Source organism: Marmota marmota, unplaced genomic scaffold, assembly GCF_001458135.2.
Source record: "Marmota marmota marmota unplaced genomic scaffold, marMar, whole genome shotgun sequence".
In the NCBI taxonomy this organism is placed as follows: domain Eukaryota; kingdom Metazoa; phylum Chordata; class Mammalia; order Rodentia; family Sciuridae; genus Marmota; species Marmota marmota.
Window position 1 is genome coordinate 21209953 of NW_025999968.1, and position 27447 is coordinate 21237399.

Here is a 27447-nt window from a genome sequence, read left to right on the forward strand (position 1 = left end):
TCCCTCATTATATTTTAAGTTCTGTGAAAATAAGGAATGACTTAACGTATTTTGTATCACCATTGCCTTGGGACTATGCCTGACTGTTCAGGGTAGAGATGTCTAAAACACATTGAAAAAAAAAATTTTGTTTATCTTGGCCTCATATTATGTACAAATGTTGGCAGTAAAACACCAAATACCACATTACACAATATTATTTTTTTTCAGCAAAAACAAACCATGCAAGTTGGTAAGCTGCCTTTTTTGTTTTATTGATAGTGACACATACTAAAAAAATTAATATATATTAATTATCCATGGTCCTTTATAAATATTTAAAGCTATTTTCAAAAGCACAATTCATACTAAAAAATCATACCATAAACTACATATTTAAAAAGACAAAAATAAAATACATTAAAGATCATAAATCATGATGGGATATTGAGATGGCTCATAACTCTTTCAAATATTCTGATTACAATCAAATGTAGACCTTTACCAAAAAGTTGATAATTCTAGGGATTCCTTTTGAGGAAAGATTTAGTTTTTATGTAACAAATAGCCAGATTAGCATACCTGAAATTCCTATGGTCTTAAAAAGCTCTTCGAAGTCCATTAATGCAAACAGAATATTATAAAGTATTCCTGGATGCACACACACCTTTAAAAGATTTTAACGTACTCAGTTTATATTAAATATATTCCTTGGATTCAAAATTGTTGAGGTTTCTAGATCCTATCTTTTCATGTCTTCACAGACTGGATCTGATCTGATAACAAAAAAACCAACAAGAATTATTAGTTTCTGAAGGACAAAAATCTATTTTCTAAAGTAAATATGAAAAATGTATGTAACATGGTAAACCCTATGTGTACATGTTTTTCTTACACAATTCATACTATAGTTATATTTTTAAAATCAAAGTTGTACATACAAATGGTTAATGAATCAACTAGTTCTATAAGGCTTGTTTGAAAATAGCAGCTTCTTGCTTCATCTTTCTTTCCCCTTTATAGAATCGAGTACTTGCAGCTCTTTTTAGGTGATCGTTTATGTATTTCTAAGTACACTTTAATATTAATTCTTGAAAGTAATGTAATAATGAGGTTTCAGTTCTTACACTTTCATGCTCTTCTGTACCCTCACTGTGTTTCTACTACTCCCATTAATTTAACATAGTGATGCAGTCATTATCAATATGATAACTATGTAAATTTTATGCACAGCTGATTTAGGTGGTACACTCTGGTTAGTAGTCTTTTCCTCTACTATATTGTTTTCTTTCAAGGTAGTAATTTGACTTCCCACCTCCACATTAACCCGTCTAGGTTTTTAAAAATGTATGTTTTAACAATAATCCAATCCCAATACTTCCAGTTTAAATCTTTATTATTATGAAGCACTTTGCATCATATTCATCTCGAAGAATTCTTCCATAGAGTCCTACAAAATTCTCCAAAGTAGACCAGCTGTTCTCTCTTCCTGCCAGTTAGTTATTCTTATGAGATTTCCTTTCATTATTATTCTAGAATATCTATTAACAAATGAGATTCCTTCCCCTATTCTGTTTCAATGTTCCTTATTTTTCTCTTCTTGATTTATTCTCTTGTTTTTAAAGACTACTCCTTTCAATACTAGACTTTATACAATCAAAAGATGTCTTTATTCTGTTGTCACAATATGTTGATATTGTTCTGAGAATATTTTCTCCATGAACTTTTTGTTATAGCTTCTAAATTGTTGCTTTTGAGAAGTCTGATGATATTCTATTTATCCTTATAGGAAAATGTTTTTATTTATTTTTCCTTAGGAAGCTTGCAAATTCTTCTATTATTATCAGGGCTGAATTTCATAAACAATGCACCTTGAAGGGGATTATTTCATCCATTACACTGGGCTTTCAAAAGGACTTTCAACTGCAAACTCATCACTCAGTTCAGGTAAAGCTCTATCTGATGATTTGCTACTCTTTATTTTCTCTGTTCTCTTTTTCTGACTTTCTTCTGAATTGAATATTGGGCCTTATAAACATGACCCCTTTTTCTTTTCTTTTCAATTTCCAAATCTTCATCCTTTTGCTGTTTTCTGGGAAATTGCCTCTATTTTATTTATTTTTTGTTGACTTTTCCATTTTTTTCTATTCTATTCTTATTTTCAAAGGATTATTTTTTTGTTTGTTTGTTTTTTGTTTCTTATCAAGAAGTAGTATCCTGGTCCTATTCATGAAGACAGCATCTTATCTATTTGAGGAGACTTAACGGTTTTTCAAAATGTTCTAAGTTCTACTTCCTCTAACCTGCTTTTCTTGTTTTTTTACATTCCCATATTTCACAATGCTTTCATCCTCATGTCTGGTGATCATTTGCCACTTGTTCATACGTACATGTGAACACTAAGAAGGCACACTGGAATCTGGAAATATGTGAGGAGCTTGTCAAATATGGTCTTCACTATAGTGTCTGGCTAAGTCATTTCTGTGGGAATCTCCAACATTAATACCTTTAGGTTTTTTCACTACATTGGTCTAATTCCTTAAAGATGACTTTTCCTAATTTTTGCCTACCTTCAGTGTTTCCTGGGAAAAGTAGAAGACAGAATTACAATATTTGATATGAAAACTTTTAGTCACTTCTGACTTTCACTTCAGCATTACCATACACAGTTATGTCTGGTGTTTTCTAGTCCAAAGATATTCTGCTTGACTTCCATACAGATATTCCTTCAAACTTCTTTGTGGGAAGGATATATAGCCATATCTTCTCTCTTCAATTCCATTTTCATCCTTATTTTAAATTTCCACCAATTTCTGAGCTTTCAAGAGGATCTGCAAAGTAAATTAGGCTGCCTTCCAGGATTCCCCAGTACTAACTTGGGATTCAGCTTTCTGAGATCTGTTAATCAATCAACATCCATCAGATTCACCTTCCAAAATTCGGTTGTTCTTTTCACCACTTGCATTCATTTTGCCCACATAGGTTAATGTCTTTTTAAAAGGTCCCTTTATTGTTAGTGAGATTTGGGAATAAAACTGTGTATGTGTTCTATCTTCTGTTTTTCACTGGAGTTTCCAGATGCATAGTTTATAACAGCTTAATGTTAAAATCTAGAAGTAGAATGGGGATATGGCTCAAGGGTAGTATGCTTGTCTACCATGTATGAGGCTCTGGGGTTTAAATGCCAACACCACAAAAACAAAACAAAAAGGTTTATAATCTTTAAGCATTATTCAAAGTTTCAAAGCTAGAAAACTTATTGCTCAGTTATATTTTTTGGAGGATTAAAAAAAAAACTTCATATTCTACTCAAGGGTTGTCTTTGGGTGGTTATAGGTGCTTAAGTAATGAGATTCTTTCCAAAAGAGAATAGAGTCATAGACTATGCATCATTTAGTATTTCACAAAAATGTTTCTAAATTTTAGCTTAAAATAATGAGATGAAATTGGTCCAAAATGAACCAGAGGTCTTTTTGTTTATCATGATAGGAAATTTCAGATTCTAAAAGCAAAATGAAGAGATCAAAGTTCAAAACATCTTTCATAGTTAGATTTATATAAATGTTTTTAACTAATGATTTAACAATTACAGACTAGTCTCTTGCATTTACTATTATTTATTTTGCAAGATAGGATTTCATCTCTTCAAATAGAGGGATATAAGTGGGAACATCAAAATGCAAACTATTTATTATTATATAAGAAATATGAACAAAGAATCTTTTTAAACCAAACTGATATATTTATTTTTATTTTTTATCTACATATTTATTAATTTATACCTCTGTTAAATAGTGTAGTTAGGTAAAAGAGCAAATTTAACATTCACTGACTTCTTTAGTACTTTAACAGAGACAATATATAATTAATTTGTATAATTTATGACATTTTAAAACTTTACAGATGAAGAAAATTATCTTCACAAGACACTAAGAGATGTTGGCTAATAGGTTAAGAGGTTAATTAATAAATAGGGGAATAAATCTACTAGACTCAAGAGCCCCACTGTGTTTTACTAGTGTTTCATGCTGCTTAGAGACAATAGGGATACTACCACTTACCTTGTGAAGACTGTTGTAAAGAGAACATAAAGTAAGATGATAACAAAAGGACACAAAAGCATTTCCAACAATGTGTCCTTCATAAGACTTGGAAGTTAAGACAGTTAATGGGTGAGAAAAGTCAAAGAAACAAAAATTTGGTGTCAAGAGGAGTTGGCAGTTGGTACTATGATGTTGGATCTTTACTGACACCTAGTGGCCTGATTGCTACAGACAAAATAAAGCCAAGGTGGGTGGGAAGGGCCTAAAAGCTTAACTTAAAATCTAGATGAATACAAACTTATTTTCAGTTAAGTACTATGTTCTGAATAACTTTACTATGATTGATCATAGGGTTTCTATTCTATAACATCTTCACTATAACAGTAAGAACTTGTGAAGTAAGAAAAGAGGGATGAAAACATGTTTTTGATACATTCTCTGGAATTTTCATCTGACTCCATCAGTTTGTGGTGGGAATTCATCCCATTACCTTGATCATTTCCTTTACCATAATCTAAGAATCTAACTTGGTGTATGTGTGCTAGATCCTTGCTATTTTTTCCCAATATGTAGAAGATCACTGTAGAAGAAATCAGAATTTATAACCAAAAAACAATAATTAGAATTTATATCTTGTTATTTACCCTTATTCAGAGTAAGATTCTCCTTAAGAATGATCTTTAGTTGTTCTATTTAAAAAAAAACTTTTGACCTAGTTGTCCAGATTATGCAATAAATACCTATAGAACTTGGCTTCATGGACTTCTCTTCTTGTTTTACATGCATCAAGGTATTTATGTGGCTAGCAGATAATGTAACATTAGGGAAATTATGTATCTTAATTTATTCCATGATATATTGGCTGGCATCAACCTATGATAACTGTTTTGGTGAATAACAAACAGAACTACAAATACATAAAGCATCATAGAATAGCAGTATTTATAATACTCAACATGTGTTAAAAGTTCTATATACATTTTATATATAAATGAAGCTATACACATAAATACACATGGAGTATTTATAGCCTGATTCTTAGAAGATACATGTCATTCACACTTATTTTTAGTTATTGACAATGAAGCCCAATAATCATACCAAACTTCAAATGTGCTTCAATTATTAGCTCTAATGGAAATTTGGTGCCATAAATTAAAATTATTTTCTAGATTTGTCATATATATTGATTGTAAAGAGGCAAACACTTTAAATAACATATGAAACTTAAAGTGTAAAAGTAAATGGAACAAACTATTGGATACTTACTGTACTGTTTTTTCTGATAGCAGAAACAGATGGAGACAAGAGGAAAAAGGCAATGATATAATAAAAATAAAATGTAGACAAGAAAATAATATGAGTGGAAAAGAAGTAAAGACTAAAGATACACAGTACTTTGTGATGTACCTTGAAGCCAGTCTACACCTTCTTGCAATCCTTCTCCTTTTATGGCATCACTAGCACTGAAATAAAATCCATAAGAAACAAATCCATTTCATTACATAATGAACTGTAAGAATAAAAAATTACAATTTTTCCACATGACAAATTAATACATTCTAGTAATATACACTTAAGGAAAACCAGTTAAGAAATGACATTGAATATAAATAGGAAATTAAAGACTGAGGGCTCAGGACCAAGACATGAAAAACATTTTCATAATTTATATAGATATCACTAAAGTTATTCTAAGAATAGTACTTAGACTTACATTAACAACATGTAAACTTTGAGTTATTCTTCCAGTGGTGGTAAAGTTTGTAGAGTTACCATCCTACTTCAACTAGCCTTGAAGGTTCAATAACAGCTACTTACAAAAAAAAAAAAAAAATGCTTGAATTGGGCTGGGGAATATAGCTCAGTTGGTAGAGTGCTTGCCTTGCATGCACAAAGCCCTGGGTTCAATCCTCAGCACCACACACACACACACACACACACACACACAAAATGCTTGACTTAGGCTGTAAAACAGCTACATGACAAGAGTCACTTTATTTGAAATGTAACCTGATATCTATAACCCATAATTATAACTTTGATAAGCTGGTAGAATAGAATAGAAGCCCAGTAGATTTCAATCACAATTTTATATTTATGAGCTGCATGTACCTGGCTAGGTTACTTAACACTTTGTCTTTAATTTTAACATCTGCAATATGGGGAAATATAATTACTCATTCAGCACCAAGGCTAGCTCTTAATGTAAGCTTTACTACATTCTTGCTTCTTATTTTACTCCCTCTTCTCTACTTTGGTGTTCAACCTTTCCCTTTAGTCTCTGTAACTCTTATAAAAAGGAGAAAACTCTGGTAAGAGAAGGTCATCTTGCAACAGGGAGAGGTAAGTGGGTGGTAGGTAGAAGGGAGTGGATGGTACTAACACTATCTAATAATATATAACCTCTAGTTATTATTTTTGATACATTTTAACAGAAAGGTATATAATATATTAGTAAGAAATTGTTTTCCAAATAATGCATAATAATTTCAGATATTAATCATTTGAGATTTCAACTTTATTAGTTTGTCCAAATAAAATTGTTATTTCTATTTATTTATTTTAGCAAATATTTATTGTGTATCTATTATTTACCAGGTACTATCACTATTGCAGAGGTTACAGAAGTGAGAAGAAAAAAGAAAATGACAAAATCTCAACTCTTACAGAACTAACTTATTAGTATAAGAAGACAAGTTAAAAATAAATAAACAAACAATAGAGGTCATATGGTGTCCTAAAGGAAGTACCACAGCAAGCCAGAAAAAAATATTTTGTAGAATGATTCAGATGGGGGAGAGGTGAGAATATACAAGTACAAATGCCCTGAGATGGGGTTATGGTTAAATGTTTCCACATACAGAAGGAAATCACTGTGGCTGAAGTCAGGTGAATAAGTGGGCTACTTAAATTATTCCATTATAATAGTGTTTACATTTTTCTATCTCCAAAAGGATTTAAAAGGGTTTTAACAGTAATATATTTCTGAATATCTGCATTGCCACAATTCTGTAAAATAAATCCTTACTTTACCTAGTACTCTGCTTGGTCATTTATAAAATGAGATCAGAAACAAAACAATGAAGCTTGGATATCTTTCAGAATGATAAATAAAGTAAATATAAAACTTTACCAAATATGCCATGGTTTATCTTTGATGTTCTCTAAACACAGCAACTGAGACACTTTTACAGATGTCACTGCATCTCTAAGATCCATTTTGTTTGCAAAGAATAAGATTGGAATTCGACGGTGTTTAATATCTAAAAGAGAAAAGAAGACTATCTTACAAGTTCAGCTTATGGGGTCACTTTGCCCCAAATTCTTAAAATTAAAATAAAATGCTTTCCAGTTAATTCTTTCTATATGACACATGATAAACATTTAAAGACACATACTTTCAAGCATGTATTTGAGCAAAAAGAAAATTTTATTGATATTTCTTCCTAAGACCATCTGCCTTCTGGTTAGAAGCTTTAAACAAAAGATAGATGAGGTTGGAGAAGGGGACTCAATGAGCGGTTACGAAGAAGAATCTATACAAAAGGTTCAAATATATTGCTTGTTACATTTTGTCTTCTAGTACTATGCAACATAATTTATTTAATTAAATGTAAAAGTGTAATGTATTTGTTACTAATCTTTTAAATTTTTTTTTAGTTGTAGATGGACACAATACTTTTATTTTCTTTACATACTGAGTATGGAACCCAGTGCCTCACACATGCCAAGCGAGCACTTTACCACTGAGCCACAGCTCCAGCCCAAACAATGCTGCAATGAATACATTTGGATATAAGGTGGGTATGCCCACAGAATAAATAGGATAGTGGAATTGCTAGGTCAAAGGACATGGAAATTGCTGTTTTTTTGATAGATAGTATTTTTAAACAAAGGCTATCTTTCCTTAAATCTCTATCAATTTGCGCTTCAGCAACAATTTATAAAATTAAAGGTTTCCATTCCCTAGCCAAAAAAGAATTACCAAAATTTTAAAATCTTTTCCATATGCTAGATGATTAGTAAAAAGTATGAACCCAATGTGTTCATTTGTATTTTTTTGAGAAAAGCCACGAATCTTATAATATTTACAAAAGATGTTAAATGTACCTTTTCTGTTGAACTAGCTACACTTATATCTGGATAATTCATTGCCTTTCTCTGTTTTCAGTTAACTTTTTATTTCCTTACTGATTTGTAGGAACACAAGTAGTATGCCCTATAGCTATTATATTAGTTGCAAATATTTTCCCTTGTCCGTCATGACTTTTGAGTGTTCATGGTACATTATTTTGCTCTTCAAAGATTTTTTTATGTCTTTCATTAAAAAAATGATTCATATGCATTTCAGCTGAGAAATCCCACCCCTGAAAATCTATACCATAAATTAAATTAATCAGTACAAAAGGTATACAGACAAAGCTTTGGTTGAAGAATCTAAGGTTCCCATTGTGTTTGAGGCAGATTTTGTTAAGAACTATTTCATTTCATTAGTCAACAACTTTGCAGGGATAGGTAGAAAGATCAATAAAAAGGAAACATCTGATCAAAAATGCCTCCTCAACCCAGATCAAAACTAATAAGCTTTAAAAGTGGAAATGATACATAAATGATATAGGCTAGGTAATTTAAAATTTTTTTTTAATAATTTTGAGATCATCATATAAAAACACCAAAGATATTCTGGTTAAGCAGCAAGATTTGTTAAGAGTTATCTATGTATTTAAGTTTTGCAATGCTGGGGATCAAACACAGGACCTTCTGCATGCTAGGCAAGTGCTCTACCACTGAACTATGTCCCTAGCTTAGCAAGAAGGTTGGAAAGCTCTACAGTATTCCTATTCTATTTCTAACAAATCTACAGTTTTTTAAAACCACCCTTCTCTTCTAAAACTCCTAGCACAAGGATTATTTAAAAACTTTTTGACATGAATAAGGCTAGAAATTTAGAATTTCATAATATACTGGAGAATTATTTGTAATAGGGGAAAGGGAAGGGAAAAATATCCATCAATAGGTAAGTCACTGAATAAATTATGGTATACTCATAGTACATAATGTTAAGGATCTTTAAAAAGATCACATAATCATACAATTTGACTTGGAAGTATTTCCATCATGTAGTGTTGAAAATGGGAAGATGCAAAAGAGTCTAATAAATATGATCCCATTTTGGTAAACAACAATAACCCCAATAGCCCTCAATCTTACAGATATCTTTGGAATTCACATAGGTATATTTTTATGTGTGTGTGTGTGTTCATACATTCATACACATGACACATTTAAAAAATGTGAATGAAAAAATATCAAGTTGTTAATACTAGTCTGTTAAAAAGGGGTGGAGAGCTGGCAGTTGGAGATTAAAAACAAAAAAGATTTGTTTTAAAATATCCACAATAAATACGTAAGAAATTCTGTGATCATACACACACACACACACACACAGACACACACACCAGTTTTATATGCTGCTAAATGATATGAGCAGCACAATTGTAAAGGAGGAAAGGTTTATTTAAGGCTCATGGTTTCAGAGGTCTTAGTCTATAGAAGGTTGGCTTCATTCCTTGAGGCTCTAGATGAGGCAGAGCACCATAGCAGAAGGGTGTACAGAGGGAAGCAGCTCACATCATGATCAGGAAGCAGAGAGAATTCCACTTGCCAGATACCTAAAAGCCATGGCCTAATTCCCACCTCCTCCAGTCACACCCTACCACTTCAGTTACCACTCAGTTAATCCCTATTGGGATTAATTCACTGATTGTCTCACATGTGAGCTTCTAGGAGACTCATTACATCCAAACCATAATACACACACTCTCACAAACTCAGATATACAAGGAGTGATATATCTAAAAAAAGTAACCAAATTAATTTTAATGGCTGTTGAAATATATAGATTTTTTACTTTATTCTTTTTCTGTTTCTTTTTTTTTTCTGTTGGCACATATTATTTATGTAATTGGGAAAGAAGGGCATTTTTATTTTTATTTTTTAAAATTTACTTTATTTCAGACAGGGTCTCACAATGTTGCCAAGGCTAGACTTGAATATGAGATTTTCCTGCCTAAGTTTCTTAAGTAGCTGGGTCTACAGGCATGGGCCACTGTGTTTGACATGACATTTTTGTTCTTGTGGAAATAAATGTTAGAGACTCAGAAAACATTGCAAAGAGCTTTGAAATTTAAACAATATGGTGATATAAAGCTATTCTAAATTTTGCATAACTAGCACATTTTAAAATTCAAGAATTTTAAATAAAATATAATTAGACAGTATAAGCAACATTTTCGGTTTTTATCTAATAACAAAACAACACACATAAATAGATCCTAAAACAGAGATCACAGACTGAAAGACAGACATACCTGGATGATTCAGAAGAGTATCGAGCTCTTCTTTGGCCACAACCATTCTGAGTCTATCACTACTATCAATGACAAAAATAATGGCTTGTCCTTCTCTGCATAATAAAATAGAAAATAAAATATACTATTTTGGTATAACTCAATGGACATTTTGTGTATTTTCACATATGAACATCTATGTCTGTATTTAAAATGGAATTCTGATGTTTTATACCTTGCCTTTTTTTTGTAGTATGGTTTGTACTTTTATATGAAAAAATAAAGCTTCCCAATAGCATTTCTCAAAATTTCTTTTTACCATAAACCATAGTGAAAAACTAATTTTACACTGAGATGCAGGAATTGTATATACAAGTATACATAAATATAATTAAGTCTCCTGAAACATTACTTAAAAATAGCTTTTATTTTACCCTAGTTTACATTTAAAAAAGGTGATAGCCACTGAACTCATTTAATGATCCTATCAGCATTTCAAAAATCATGGATTCCTCTGTACCCTTCTTTCAAAGGTTATAATATATTGTATGCACCATCAAATAAACCTGTTGTTGGACTTCATTCTGTTATTGGACTGTCATTAATAATCAAATGAATAAAAATAAATGAAACTTCTAAAATACCATTTATCCTATCATCTAAAAAAATGAAAATGTAGATTAACACAGCCACACCCTGCTAGTGGATATAGAAGCCAGTACAATTGGAAATATCAAGGGCTTTAAAAATGTTCAATTACTTTGAGCAAGTCATTTTATTTCTGAATTCATTCTAAAGTAATGTGAACTATAGCTAAGGTTTATGAAAAAAGTTAACTGGAGGATCATATGTATCTTACTCTGAAGAAACAAATGACATTCTTTCTCATAGGAGTGCTTTGTTTTGATAGTAAAAATAATTATTACTGTATGTATTATTAATCTTTTAACCTTTTCAGTCTAATAGGTTAAAATACACTTATTTTTTATAATTAGAAAAATACAGAGAAACTAATTATTGTAGGCTTCTCAACAACAAACGTATTTACCATTCAGTCTACAATTTAACCACAATGTTCCCGAATTCATTAATTTCTTTCAAAAGCAGTAAAAGGAGTTGAAATCAGAAATTTTTTTTCTTGTTTTAAGTATTATTTTTCCCTGTATTTTTGTTCTCTGTAATTAAGATAAGTATTTTTTTCAATTTGGAGCAAATAATTTATAATTACACAAAACTCCTTAACCCCTAAACTGAAAACATTTTTCAAATATGAAGTTCAGTACTTAAAAATCCTTGATTTTACTTTTTTCTTTTTTTTTATTGGTTCATCTTAGTTATACATGACAATAGAATATCCATTTTAACATAATTATAAAAGCATGGAATATATCTTGTTCTAATTCAATTTTAAAAAGAATTTCTATCAACTAACTAAAGGAAGAATAAAAATCATGTACTGAAAATTTAGATTTTCAAATAATAAAAATAAAAAATCATCATCATCATCATCATCATCATCATCATTATCTCCACAATTCCCCAGGGAATTTAATGCAGGATACCATAAACATGTTACTTTTCCTTTTCCAAAATGATCCTCAAATTGGAAGCGCTCTCCTTTTTTCCTACCTCAGAGGTACTCTGGATCTACATATTTAAATAATTTCAATGTACTCTAAGTACTTACTGAAAAGAATATCTCCTTTTGTTCATATCCCAGGAATATAATATTTGTTATATTTGCAAGAAAGAGTTAATCAACTTATTAAAATCTAAATCTGATGTGGTAGTCTTCTTATACCATTTCAAAGCAGGAGTTCATAATATCAAAAGGGAATTTAGTTGGGGAATACTATTTTTACGTTTCAGACTCCAAAAATGAGTTACACTGCTTTTTTTTTTGGGGGGGGGGTTAAACATCAGAACTTTATTAGTTGCTCAAAACATTACATTGATCTTGATATATCATATATCATACATTTGTTTCAAATGGGGTATGAATTCTTATTATTCCCACGTGTACAGATTGCAGGATAACATTGGTTATACTGCCACGTTTATACATACTGCAAAAGTTCTATCAATATTAGAAGTTAATGAATTTAACACCAAATGTAAATCTTGAGAAAGTATAACATATATGGATTCTAATAACTTGACAGCTGTTAATCTGAAGTAACTAGTGAACACTTATTTGCATATGCTGAAAAATATCCTGTTTAAAATTGCTCATGGAAAAAACAGATCAATTGTTAGTACTATTATTTTAAGTAAATTTGGTAATAATATTTTATCTACATGCTAAGCATCATACTAAGCCTTAAAGAAAGGAAATCATCTCATCCTTAGATAAGTTCACAATCCCATTAGGGAGGCAGCTACAGTACTTGACTTTGAGATAATAGTAAGTAAGATTACAGAGATATAAACGGATAAGGTAGTGGGCAAACACAGGGGAAAGAATAAACAGGGAAACAGTGACAGAGGAGGTGACTTTTGAGCAAATTCTTAAAGCATGAATAAATTAACCATAAACTAAAAATATGTACGGTAAAATGGGACATTAAAAACAGAATGGCACATGCAAAAGCTCAATGTTATGAAGGACCTGAAGCATTTGAATTAAAAAACGTGCTTACTTATATTACATTTGAATTAGAATATGTGCTTAAATTATAGTATATTATATTAAACTTTAATATAATCATTAAACAATATTCATAAACATACTTACTTATAATAGTGCTCCCAGAGATTTCTATATCTTCCCTGACCTGACATGTCAAACACTGTAAAAGACAAACTTAAAAAAAAGTATGAAGTATGACTATATTATAAGCTACTAACTTACAGTATAACTTTTATTTAGTATTTTAAATTGTTTTCAAAGAAATCACCCTTGCTATATAATAATCAATGTGGGCCAATTTTTAAGAGTTCCAAAAAATGAATTCGTACATATGATTTTTGTAACGAATAACACAAACAGATACTTTATTTGCTAATGAGGTTACTTAGAATCTAAATTCTATGTTTTGAACAATAAACCAGAGGTAGTGGTACAAAGTATTAGAATCTACAGGTTTCTAAAATAACAAATTACTTTCTCTAAGACTAGGAGGGATGATCAGGCTCAGGCAGATTTAATATGGTTACTTTTTATCCACAACTTCTTTTTATAACTTTATTTATTTTTTATTAGTGCATTATAGCTATATATAATATTGGTATTCGTATTGACATAATCATATCTATGACTTTTAGTCAAAGGGATAAAGGGGATTACCTGGATGATTTGAATTTCTCTATGTTGAATCCTATTGTTGGAACTATATCTTGAGACTGAGCCTATAAGAGAAAAGACAAAGTTTAGAAAATTGCAATTAACAAAGAATTTTTTCTTGTGAAAAAAAGTGTTCATATTTTACATTTCTAAAATATGTCACAAAGGAGATGGCAGCATTAAACAAATTATAACTTTTGCAATAGGATCAATGTGTATAAATTTTTTTATAGCTGTTTAAACTTTATACTGATTTTAACTGCATAACATCCATGTCTTAATTCACATTTTATTTTATTAAGAGTTACCAAGGACTTAAAGTTTTCTTTTTCTTTTTTCTAAATGTTTGTGGTTTTTGTTTTTGTTTGTTTCTTTTACTTGGTTTGGGATTTTTAATTGCCAGTTTGCAACAAATAGAGAGCAAAAAACTTTTTTAGTAAGGTAATAAATTCATCCATGGATTTAACTCAGGAATTTTCTATTGATGATACACTGTGCCTACTATAAGCATTTTTTTAAAAAAAAATTTTAAAAATTTTACAATCATCATTTGCTTCAGATGTCAAATACAGCTTCTAGGTTAGGTCATGTATCCACATAAGCAAAAATGATTTTACCTTATAATTCATCTCATCAAATTTGTTTTAAATTGCTTTAATTTCTTTGACTTTATGACAGAGACATAATCATATACATAGACTTCAATTCTACATATCAGTTTCATCTGTTGGGATCTCATCTCCACTTCTAAATACTACAATGTCCCAATATTTAATTCTTTTTAAAATATATATATATATATAAAATATACATATAGAGCACAATTTTTCATGTCTCTGGTTGTATATAGAGTATATTCACTCCAATTCGTGTCTTCAGACATGTACTTTAGATAATAATGTCCATCACATTCCACCATCATTGCTAAACCTCAGCCCTCTCCCTTCCCCTCCCACCCCTCTGCCCTATCTGTTTTTTAACAGGTCTAATATATCACCCTGAGTTCATACGTGGAATTGTCTAATCTTTCAATGCATATTTACTAAGTTTATACAAATACCACCTTGACTTCACGTCTAGACTGTCCCTGTAAGGATTCTGGCTGTGGGTATGTACAAGGCAGCGTTCCTCTGGTGAGCAAACTCATGGAGGGTAACAGGCACCACCCTGTTATCCATATTTGGAATATTCTACAGTTTCTCCCTGGAACTAGTAAGATGACTAATACATGGTCAATGCCTAGCTCAATGTCCTTGAGAGGAGGCTCTGTGCTAGAGTCTTATCAGCCTCGACCTTAATCTCAAATACTCAGCTTCTGGGAATAAAGGAACTCTCTTAGACAACACCAATGTGTCACTGTGCCTAAACCTGCCCACATAACAGTAACTTTTTACAATGAGCAATATGTACTAAGGATGTCAATGACCTAATGTAGCCTATGGATATAAATAAAGCTGGCAGCTCAGATGAGAAGCTCTTTTACTTTGCCCCTGCACCTTGCTTGCTTCTGTCTTTCTTTGTTATTCTTTACATGTCCCTGCTCTCAATGAGTTTATAATCTAGAGAAAGTAAATGAATTAACAACTTAATAACAGATAAATACAATTTTGAACAGTGATAAGTACAAAGACAGGTAATTGGGGTGAAAGGGAACAGGGCAGAGGAAGGCTGGTATGTGGCACAGTAGAGTCCTCAGGAAGGGCTGCTCTAAGAGAGTGACATCCAACACATGAGTAAATGGCCATGAAAGAGAAAAGCTATGACAAGCTCTTGGCAAAGAACATTCCAGTCTTAGCCTGTGCAGCAATGATCTTAGAGCAGGAAGGAACCTGACACTCAGAAAAAGTATAAGGCCTGCTTGTCTGAAGTATATGGATAAGTAAAAGAGCTGTATATATTTAGGTAAGAAAGGTAGGTATTGAAGGCCTACGTAGAGAGTTCTGCGTGATGAAGACTGCAAGGGGGCAATAGTACAGTAGGACATCTGTTGACAAGTTGAACAGGCAATTAAAATGCATTTTACTGAAAACTCATCAAATGTCTACCATCAAAATTATTCACCCATTTGAATAAAACATCTACCTACTTTCTGATCCAGAGCTTTAAAGTTATTCTTGAATCCTTCCTTTTTTACATTCCATATACAATCATTTTCTAAATTATTCTCTTTACAGGTTCTATCTCACTTCATTCTGGCCCTTATTATTTCTTGCTTTGAATTACTACAATAGTCCTTTTTTATTTGTTCTTTTTAGGTATACATGACAGTAGAGAATACAAACACGAAACACATCTTATTCTAATTAGAATCCTAGTCTTGTGATTGTACCTGATGTGGAGACTCACGACTCACTGTGGTTTATTTATATATGTACATAGGAAAGTTACGTAAGATTAGTTCCACTTTCTTTCCTATTCCTGTCCCCCTCCCTTCCCTTCATTCCCCCTTGTCTAATCTATTGAACTTTTACCCCTACCCCCCATCTTGTTCTGTGTCAGCATCCACATATCAGAGAAAACATTTGACCTTTGGTTTAGTGGAATTGGCTTATCTCACTTAGCATAATAGTCTCCAGATCCATCCATTTACAGGTAAAAGCCATAATTTCATTATGTTTTATGGCTGAGTAAATATTTCATTGTGTATATCTACCACATTTTCTTTATCCATTCTTCTGTTAAAGGGCATCTAGGTTGGTTATATAGCTTAGTTATTGTGAATTAAGGTGCTATAAACATTTATGTGGTTGCATCATTGTAGTATGCTGATTTTAAATCCTTTGGGTATATATACTGAGGTGTGGTCAAATGGTGGTTCCATTCCAAGTTTTCTGACAATTTGTATAAACTGCTTTCCATAATGGTTGCACCAATTTGCAGTCCCACCAGCAACATATGAATGTACCCTTTTCTCCACATCCTTCCCAACATTTGTTACTTGTATTCTTGATTGTTGCTATTCTGATTGAAATGAGAGGAATCTAGGTAGCATAGCCAATTAAGAGACTATTGAGACAATAGAATTACCTTGGACAAGTTGGTTAAGACTAAGTTTTCTTAAATGTGAGGTATATTTTTTACTATCCTTAGCTCATAAAGTTATCATGAAAATTAAACTAATGGGTGCAAAACAAACAATACTGTGTCTAAAAATATGCAACAAATGTCTGCTGTTATTATAATCATACTCTCACTGATTTCTTTCAGTCTTGCCTCCATTTTTTTCCCCATACTACCACAAATATAGCTTAAAAAGAAATCCCTTTCCAGTTTTGCCTCACATCATTATGCTCACTCTGGTAGTCTACTTCTGGGAAATTTAAATTCAAATGAAAACACTGAAGCTGTAAAGTCACTGGGGTCTGGGTACCCTAATAGTAACATTAGTGAAAAAGTCTGCCCCTGAAGTACCCTGGTCTTGCTTTTTTGAAGTTTATTCATCTTTCTCTTTCATCCATCTTAAGAGTTGCCATAGTATTTTTCAAAAATACCTTCCTACTTCTTTGTTCAAAAAAATTATTTTCTGCTACTAAGATATCTGCCTCATATATTAGGATTCCTCCCACAAGCTTTGAAATAGTTTCCTAATTTTGTTGTCCAAAAAAAATCTCCACCATCTTTAAGGGTTCTCAATGTGTCAGTCACATGATAAAATCATCAGCTATTATCTAATAAAAACATACAAGTAACAAAAAAGTGAGGAAGTTAAAGCTTAAAGAAATCTCAGAAAATACAATCAAAACAGTAACCTTGTTTTCATTGAATTATAATTAGAACATTCACCTAACCTCTCCACAAATATTCAGCTTCTCCACAAATTCCCCTTTAATATGGTATTTTATTTTTAGATGTAAAATTCATAAACTTTCTTTTCTTCTCCATCAAAGTTAAGATACTCCACAAATTAATCAGGATAGAACATACATGGGGGCTAGTGCTTCCAGATCACGTACAACTCATTTTCCTCTAATGTATTCCCAAAAGATAAATCTCCAAAATTAATCTCTCTCTGCTCTCTTCATGAGCAAATGCATTGGGCCATTCTCTAAACTAGTCAGGGGATGATATAAAGCAAGTGAAAAGTATAGGAATAGATCATCCGAGACAGTCTAGGGATGTATCAACCCTAACAGGAATGAAACAGACTTCCAAGAACCTATTTAGTTAGTTTTATAACATCTGGTAAAATCCAATATCCTTGGACTATCAATCAAAATTTCCTGGCCCAAACCAAAAACATCATCTATCAATTTATCACCCCAAAATATACTTAATTGCTGAGCATTATTCTAGATATTTGTAATTCAGTGCTTAACAAGTTAAGTGCTCTATTATGCTGAAGATAAATTTAACAAGGAAGTTAGCAAATGAATATACAAGATAATTTCAGATTGCTAGGAACTGGAGGAAAAAATTGGAATTTAAAAAGAAATATAAACATATCTTTTAAGGAAATGATAGCTGCAACTAGATTCTTAAAAAGAGACACAAAAAAGAGCAAAGCAAATTATTTTTCTGAGACAGAATAGCTGCCTAAAGACTATGGTTCAGGAAGTGGTTAACAGAAATTAGTAAAGCACTATTATGTGAGTTTTCTTGTAGCAAAACTTACCAGGAATGTATATATCATGTGTGAAATGTGTTAGCTTTACCTACGTTTTAATTATTAAAATAATTTGTTCATATGCCTATTCTGCCTTCCTGTCCACTACAACTGATATGTACATCATACTTTTGGGGAAAAGTGTCTAATTTTCATAGAACCTATAAAAATGTCCATTCATTCTTTCCCTTTGTTTTACATCTCCCATAAAGAGGGAAGTTTAAAAAAAAAAAAAAAAAAAAAAGGCAATGCAACCTGAAAGTAAGGTTGAGAAAGTTATGAAGATCTTTAGGGGAAAAAAAAAAAAAACTAAAATAATATTCCAGTTTAATAACCAAGATTTATCTACATGCAACATAAAATACACTGCAAATTGTAGTTCACTGATACTTATTAAAGTATTTCAAGATTAACAAGATTCATAACATGATTACAGAAAATTATAATATCAAACAAAATAATTCTACATATTAACTTTTTCTAGTAGCAGAAAATACACACTGCATTGAACAAAGATACTTACATTTGAAGGTTTAAGTTTGTTAATGATTGTTGTTTTGCCACTGTTATCCAGCCCAAGGCACAAAACATGAACCTCTTTCTTCTTCAGGCCAAGCAAACCTGAAAGTCGGTCTAGCAATCCCATACTGTTATTCCAATATATACAAAGTGGCTGCAAGGAAAAAAAAATATACTATCTAAAGGCACTTTAAGTAAGGAAAATATTGATATTTGCATTAAAAATTTAAAGACACACATTGATGTAAAAAACATGTCAATGTAGCTTTACACTTAGTAAACAGAGTATAAGCTGATTACCAGAAAGAAGCCTTAAATAAAATGCAGATTGGCAGCTTATAGCCTTTGGCAACATAGAACAATGCCCTTGAAAGAACCACATTTCTCATTGCAATTTACAATATTTAAGAAGAAGATGTGGTCAGCCTCACTATCATATGAAATCTGCCAATAGTAACACTTCAAATTGAGATTTTTGCCTATATCATTTGAATCACTAACTAAATCTTTATGACAAATAAGAGCATTGTTATATTTTGCAATACTATGAAGATATAAAATGTTTACTATTTTTGTTTGGTTACTTTCAGTTTGGGTAGGGTTTTCTATCAATAGAAATAAACTATCCTGATATATTTATCTTTATTTCCCCTCATCCTTTACATATATTGTTGCAAGTCATCACAAATCCATTTTGAAATAATGGACACACACACACACACAAACACTATCACACTTTTATTGAATCTTACTAAATTTATTATCTTAACTATAATTTACCTGAAACATCCTTCTGTTATTTTAAGAGAACTTTATAATACTAGCATAGAAATAATAAAGTAAATACTAATATTAGATTTTTATTTTCTCAAATACTGTTAAAAGATTTTTTGTTAACTTTTCCTTAAAGTATGCATTTGTTCAATTCTATTCATTTTTAGAAAAAAAACAAAACAACTCTTCTGTTAGTTTCTATTGCTATAACTAATACCTGAGATAAATTAATTTATATAAAGAAAGGTTTATTTTTAGAATTTTGGAGATTTCAGTAAATGATAGAGAGTGGCCCAATTACTTTTGGGCCTGTAGTGGAGCAGTACACCATGGTGGGGAGCATGTGGTGGAGCAAAGCCGCTCACCTCACAGTTGGGATGTGAAAAAGAGAAAAAAGAAGGGGTTGGGTCCAACTATCTCCTTCAGGGCAGCCCTCAATGTCTGAGACTGCTCAGTAGGCTACAGAGGACTAGGCTTTTGGCACATGGACTTTTGGGGAACACTTAAGATGCAAACTATAGCACTTTCTATATCAAATGTTTAAAAAAGACTCTACCAGCAATCCAATTACAAAAATGATGTCCTAATTAGAATAAATTATACTCCATGTATGTATAATCTGTCAAGATACACTGTACTGTCATGTATATTTAAAAAGAATAAATAAAAAATAAAAAACGAAGTCAAGTAAAATTGCTATTGACAGGATCTTTGCTATGTGAAAACTTTATAGGTGTTCCTATCCAAGATGCTATTAAATTTATACTTCAGATCTCTAAATGAAACTTTTCAAAGGAGCTTGTTTTGGATTCCTCACCTCTCAGATCACCCAACTCTATAAAAGAGACATATTCCTTTTGCCAACCCTCAAGTGCTATAGGCACTGCCCCAAAATACCTGTGAATATTTCCCATTACTCATTGAATATTCATTTTCCAAGTTCTCTAAACATTAGTCTCAATTTATTTTCATCTTCATCTATTATCTCCCAACTTCTTCAGTATTTTTTATTCCATACCATCCTAAGCAAGACCAAACCTTGAATGATGTAAGGCTGTACAAAACTAACCAATAAGAGGCTTCCAAGATAACTGCATGGGAAAGGATGCTGCAGAATTAACATTTTCCTTAAGTCCTTTGGGAGATCATTATGGTTTATAAATTTCAAAACTGAATCTCAATGATGTACAGAAGATAGAAGGCACCACCCATTTAAGAGTAGGTTCTATAACAGAGCTAATTTTGTCTTATCCAAGGGATGGGCTGACCTCAGGTACTTCCATTTGTGCCAAGTGAATCGATTTTTAATATTAGTGGTACAAATCCCACTCAAAATTTCCTGTGAATATCATCTAAAGGACTGGTATTTGTAGAATCTATTTTAAGTTAACCTTCTGATAGGAAGCAATTCACACAGATCATCTTAATTCAAAGTAAATGTGCTATTACTTTATTACACTGAACATAGTGATATAAATGCTTATATTATTTTGTATTCCATATGACTTAAAATATTTTAAAAATTATGACCACTTTTCATATCTTCTCCATTTACTATAAAGCACTGTTAAAGCCTAATGTTTGAATAATCATTTTTCATCATTATTCTGACTTCCATTCCTTTTCACAATTACTAACATTTGTTACTGAAATATTTTTCAATATACAATTGAAAAGGGAAGTCAGTTTTTCTAAAGGATGTAATCCTATTTATTGAAGTTGCTTCAAAAATAACTATGATAAAGCCTTATGAATACTTTTTATTTTTCAGTAATTTTCCATCCATAAGTTTACTGTCTATATGCATAAAGGGAGGAAGTAAAAAATAACCAAAGTCACTCAACATTTATTAAAAGCACAGTGTATTAAAAACACAGTGGAAGATACAACTGATATCTTTTATAGATTCCTGTTCCTATAATAGGCTCTGATTTTCAACACTGGTTGCATTTTGGAATCAACTACTGAATCAGAGTTTCTGAGAATGGGATAAAGGCATTTATAGTTTTAAAAGCTACACAGTGTTTCTGATAAGTATTCACTATTGAGAAATAGTAGTTTTCAGACCCCCTAATCCCATGTTCTTATCATTAATATCGCCTTGCTACCTATCAAAATTAAGTCCATTTACAGCGTTTTTTCCCCTAACAAGAGAAAAGCATAACAAAGCTATTTTTTACTCAAAGTTTTACATGACATAGGAGCCTTCAGAAATAAAGACCCAAAGACTCAGTGAAATTTTCTATTTTTTTTTTGTTAGGTCCCATGAAATATGAACAGAGTGTAAACTGTGATTGGACAAAAGAATATGATCTAATGGTAACAGAGGGAAACACAACAAGCCCTATCCATTCAGATTCTTCTTGGTCACTCTGTGCAGGTATGGAGCAGGACACCTCACTGGAATGAGGATCTTCAAGGGAGGAGGAAAAGCGACCTTGATAGGATTTATGATTTGCTTTGAGGGACAGGAGTTCTAGTTTCTATGATATGTCTTGGGGAAGAATAATTCTCATTTCTCTTTGGGGAGACAGATAGGCAGGACACAGGAAGCGGAAAAAAAATCAGGAAAATCTTGCTTCCCAGGCCCTTCCAAAGTCTTTCACTTCAAGGTACTCAGAAATTCAAGATGCAATACTTTGCGGTATCATGATCTGAGTTCTAACACTACCTTGGTTATATCTGTACTCCTAGTGTACATGAAGTCTATTTTTAATAAATATTGGTAATGAACACACTCAAAAAGAAAAATTCCATGTCATCACACTCTTAAATCTAATTCCTTAATCAATATTCAATTATAAAAATCTTTTTCACAGATTTTCTTAACTTTCATTCAAACCTAGGACCTCACAAATGCTTGTCAAATGCTCTACCACTAAGCTACATCCTCAGACCTACTATACATTCTTAGAAATATATTTCTAGTGGTAGGAATTGTTGCATCAAAAGGCAATCATATTTTAAATTCTGATAGATTCTGAGGATTTGTTTCTAAGAAACTTGCAACAACACTTACCAACAGTGGATGAAGCTTTCTATTCCTTTTATCAACACAGGTTATGGTTAATTTTTCAATATTTGCTAATCTAAAAGTAAAAAAATGGTATTTCAGTATTGTTTAAATTTGTATTTATTTCACTACTAATGAAACTGAACATCATTTCAGAATTTAATTGCCATTAACATTTCTTCTTTTATGAATTATCAGCTATATTCTGATGCTTATTTTTCTATTGATTACATTTTACTATTGGCATATGAGAGCCCTTGCCATGCCATACTATTGCATAGTTTTAACCAATAAAATTTTACTATTATTTATGTTGTTTTGTGCTGTAAAGGAATTTTAATTTCTATCCGGTAATATTTATAATGTTTTCTCCAGCTTCTTTCTTCAGCATTAGGCCCAGAAACACTTTTCCTCCTCAATATTTTAAACATATTAACCCCAAAATATTTTTTGCCTTTTGAAGAAAATAATGATTTTGAAGTTTTTGAAGTTTAAGTTTTGCCTGAAACATCTGGGTATAAGAAGTGAGGCAGGGAAGGGGCTGTGGCTTCTTTTCTTTAATACAATGATAGTCGTTTTATTCTGGTATCATTTTCTTTTTTACCAACCCTTATAGATGGACTAATTTTTTCTCAACTTTTTTTCACATTCTATATTTTTTATATAGGTTTGGGTGTGTTAGTAGATTCTGTATTTCAGCATGTTCCAAATAGTACTCTTTGGAAGATGATTTTATGAATTATATTTAAAAGGTTTCCAAGATTATGTAAGTTTTAGAAATTTGGTATTCTCTCAATTTAAACAGATTTCTGCAGGGCCATACTCCTGAAACTCTTTAATATGATTTAGCATATGGACTGCAAGTTTCCAAGAGGTATATAAAGCCAGTAGTATTTTTGATGAATATCTGTCCATGAAAACTTTGTTGGGAAGTATTTCAATTGCACATAATTTGGGAAACCTGATCTACTCTCTTTTTATGAATCTGTCTATACCTAGATCAGGGCTACAATCTTTTAATTCACCTCCCTTTATAATACACTTGATCATTTGATAAAGCCCTTCTCTCATACTGGTATGTTTTCAGAAGATGATAGATTTATTAAATGGTTTGCACACTTTCCACAGAAGATTTCACTTCAGTTATGAAGAAAAATATGCTATGAAAATTTCTGTGCTTCTATAGAATTTTTCTTATCTCATGTTTTTCTTTTTTCTTTCATTCTTCTTGTTTAAGTTTACAGAAAGAAAGATCTTGGACAACAATAAGGTTTTCCAAAGGCTAATTATGACTAATCTGAGATTAGTCCAGGTAATTCTTATTAAGAAGAAACCCCTCCCCCACCACCACTCAGACTGAGACACTATAATAGATGAGAAGACTATTCCAATCTGACCAACGCAAACCTAAACATTCAGAGTTGGATAATAAAAAACAGTTAAAAAAATGAGACACATGTCACAAAGTACACGTAGCCTTTTTCACTCTCCAAGTTGTTCTTATTAACAAAACTGTACTAAAGCTTATTTTTGGAGAAAATTATAGTCTTGGTTTAGGCAAAAAGTAGAAAGCTGATGTTGAGATTGGCAAGCGTTAGCTAGGCAGAGCACTACTATCTGATAGCTTAGAAACAAAATATAACTTTAGCTTAAAATCTTACTTTCTAAACAGACATTGGCAGAATTAAGACACCTGAGATCAATTTGCTGTAATAACAACTCTGTACTTGAATCTAGAATACTTGGGTTTGAGTATTGGCCATGGCCCTGGATGTATGACTTTGTGAGTTGCTTGGCCTCTCTGTCCTTTGGATGATCTCTAAGGCAGTGGTCATGCACTTTTTAAGGTTTTTCACAATCTGTCTCCAATCTACCTTTTCAGTTTTTCATCTGTTTTTCTTTTCCTGGCTACTGAGAATCAGCTTCCTAAAAGATTACACGTTGCTAGAAAAGCCCAGAAAAATTAGGATATTATCCAGTTAATAGCTTGGAAAGTAAGTTGCAGACAGAGATAGGATCAGGCAGAGAAAACCCACGAATGGTATTTTGTAAACTTTAAACATGTTTGTCAAGTAAATTTTTGCACCTTTTCTTACACCAAGTAAACATGCTTATTTGACTTTCAGTTTTTGATAGCGAAATTTCTATTGTAATTCCCCATAAATCATAAAAAGGCTCAAGTTGGACAGTGTTAAAACTAACCAAACACTATTCGCCCAAACCAGTTCAATACGTTTTCTAGGGTCCCTAGTACTCACCACAGAAGTCCAATTCTCCTTTTCCATCTTTCACACATTAGAAACAACTACTCGAATGGAGCACAAAACGTGGGAAAGAGTAAAGAGAACTCCTAAAGCTAAGGGGGAGAGGTTTACCTCTGGCCACAAAAACTGGGGAAATAAGGAGATACCTGATCTTGAGGCTGGTCTGGAGGGCCCAGGAGCTTGTGAGGAACCGGAATGGATGCACTCGCTAGTATCAGCTTCTGAGAAGGAAATCTGGTACGGAAGTGCCTCAGCCTTCCTCTCTAGGACTCCATCGGAAAGATCCCTTGTCTTGGGCAAAGCCGCCTCTACTAGTTGGGGAAACTGGCAGCTTCAGCCTCAGCAAGAGCATCAGGGGCTGAGCAGGCGCCTTGGCGCGCGGCGTTCCCTTGGCAACAGGAGTCTCTTCCGGTCCTGAAGCCACGCCTCCTTGAGGGTCTCTGCGTTTCAGCCTTGGCGTCCTTGTTTCTGGGATCCAAGAGCTCCGGGGAAAGACGAGAGACCTGCCGAGGAACTCTATTAAGGAAAATGTGAGCACAGGTGAAAAGTCGAGCCGCCGATTTCTGCGAGGAGCTTCGCAATCACAGATGAAGCATGATGGGAGTTGTAGGCGCGCAGAGCCTGCTGGGTAGCGCTTTACTTCCGCTTTGGCTGTGAGCTTTCTCCGGGCTGGTCTCCCGCTGCAGTTCCCGGGCTTCGTAGTAGATAGCGCTCTGAGTGGCACACAGAACGCCTCCTCCTGGCACTACAGGACAAAGCTGTGTCCCCTGAGGCACAGATGTGTACCAGAAGTGTCCCACTGCCCATCGCACCCACCCTCCCCTGGGTTATTCCGACCCCTGCTGACTCCTAAGAAGTAAGACAGTAAGGCTGTTAATGTGGTCAGAGAGGAGAGAAATTTGTAAAAAAAAAAAAAAGTAGTATAGTTACTGTCAATAGCGTGTTTTTTTTCTTTTAGGCTAGGGAAAATAAAAAGTAAAAGACATTATTTGGCAAAGGAAGTTAGTTTGTACTCCTGCTTCTTAGCTCTCTGGTCTCCTGTAGTGATTTCCACCAGGTCTAATCTTTTGTGATTAGATTATGGTCCCCAGAAATCTAATCCGCTGTATTTAAAAGTTGGCCACTTTCTTAAATTGCACGTGTGTATTATTGTAGTAGAGACTAATGATCCTCAAAATATGTGCACGTATACTTCCCCCCACATTTCCCCCACAGTTCACACTGGTAGTCATTTTAAAGATGTAGAATTTTTTTTTTTTTTTTTTTTTTTGCCAGCCTTTCAGTCTATCTAGTCCCATCAGCCTCACCTCTCCATGAATGGCTTTCATGATTTAAATGTTCTTTAAAGAAGTTTCATCTCTTCATTTCCCTCATTTACCATGAGTATGGGATTTTATTTTTCCTTTTCTACTAATTAGTGTTACGTTTATTATTCTACCTGTTCTTTGGCCTATCAATTAATTTGGCCTATTTAAATGGACTATAAGGGTGAAAAAGAAATTCTATCAATATAATGATGGTGGGGAGGATTGTACACATATTATGATGGGGGATTTTTTCTTTGTTGATTTTGGAAATTTGCAAATGTAGCTGTTTTTACAGTGAAGGAAGTGTTCTGGGCTGTGACTCTGCTGCAAGCAAAAACTAACAAACAAAAATCCTGTAGTTGCATATCTAAAAGTATTAACATAGTGTGTTTGTAGAAAACATACTATGAAATATACTATGCTTTGTGGTGTCTCCTTAGGCCAGTTAACCCTTCTCTATGCTTCATCTTCCTCACCGTCAAAAACATACTAATTTGTCTACTGTTTCTGAGGATTAAAGAGATAACAAAAGTATAACTGTTTGACACATAGGTGTTCAATACATATTTTCCTGCCTTCCTTTGTTCTGAAATTTTTTACTTGACCCAATTATTAAATATCATGGTCCTTTAATTTCTGGCCCTGAGTGCATTTACTGGTAGGTATTGATCAATTTTCTTTGTTTCTGAGTATTGTACTCACTTTAATAAGAGATGGAAGCTATTTGCTGGTAGATAGACTACAACAATTTTGTTTTGTTTCCCCTCAGTTAAGAAGAAATCGCATGTTCTAGAAAACTTTCATGGATAGATCTTATTTTCTTATTTAGGTTGAGTTCATGTTTTTACATAGTACAAAACATTGGGTGAAAACTACAAATGTAATAGGCAGATTGAGCACCAACTTTACAGTAGACTTAGGCAGATAGATATTTCTTAACAAGAAAAAGTAAACAAAAAGATAATTGTTATTATTATTAGAGATGAAATAGTTGTTGTCATGAAACAAACAGTTTACCCAATTTGGAAAATGTCATCCTAATAAAAATGACAAATATTTAATATGATTGAGTTTGTTGTTTTTGTACTTTGCCAACTGAAAATGCTCTGAGTGTTGAGCACACTCAGAGGCTCAACATAAAATTGTTCCATTCCATTTAAGAAGTTAGATTGAGAGTAACAAGCTTTAAAAATGGTATGTAATTTTCTTAAAACTACATAATATATATGTGCAAGAGAAAAGAGTTTTAGATTGTTTTTTGGCCAGTTTTAATTTCATACTGGGTTTTGGAACTGTAGCAAACTTATAA

The 27447-nt window shown here is 32.5% G+C and overlaps 1 protein-coding gene across 4 annotated transcripts; it reads right to left on the reverse strand.

The window, feature by feature from the left end:
• Positions 1 to 233: 233 nt before the first annotated feature.
• Arl6 (ADP ribosylation factor like GTPase 6) lies at positions 234 to 25621 on the reverse strand. 4 transcript variants are annotated; one of them, XM_048803487.1, is made up of 11 exons: positions 24978 to 25621; positions 22574 to 22643; positions 20452 to 20576; positions 18785 to 18934; positions 13662 to 13723; positions 13110 to 13178; positions 10397 to 10491; positions 7159 to 7288; positions 5433 to 5488; positions 5292 to 5304; positions 234 to 755 (listed from the first exon to the last, which is right to left on the reverse strand). In XM_048803487.1, exons 3-11 carry the CDS (start codon positions 20473 to 20475, stop codon positions 722 to 724), a joined length of 633 nt encoding a protein of 210 aa, XP_048659444.1. In that variant the 5' UTR covers positions 20476 to 20576; positions 22574 to 22643; positions 24978 to 25621; the 3' UTR covers positions 234 to 721. The 4 variants fall into 4 exon arrangements, with proteins under 4 accessions (XP_048659444.1, XP_048659447.1, XP_048659445.1 ...); XM_048803490.1 differs by lacking the exon at positions 20452 to 20576 and having other exon boundaries at positions 24978 to 25618; XM_048803488.1 differs by lacking the exon at positions 5292 to 5304 and having other exon boundaries at positions 24978 to 25613.
• Between the last annotated feature and the right edge of the window lie 1826 nt (positions 25622 to 27447).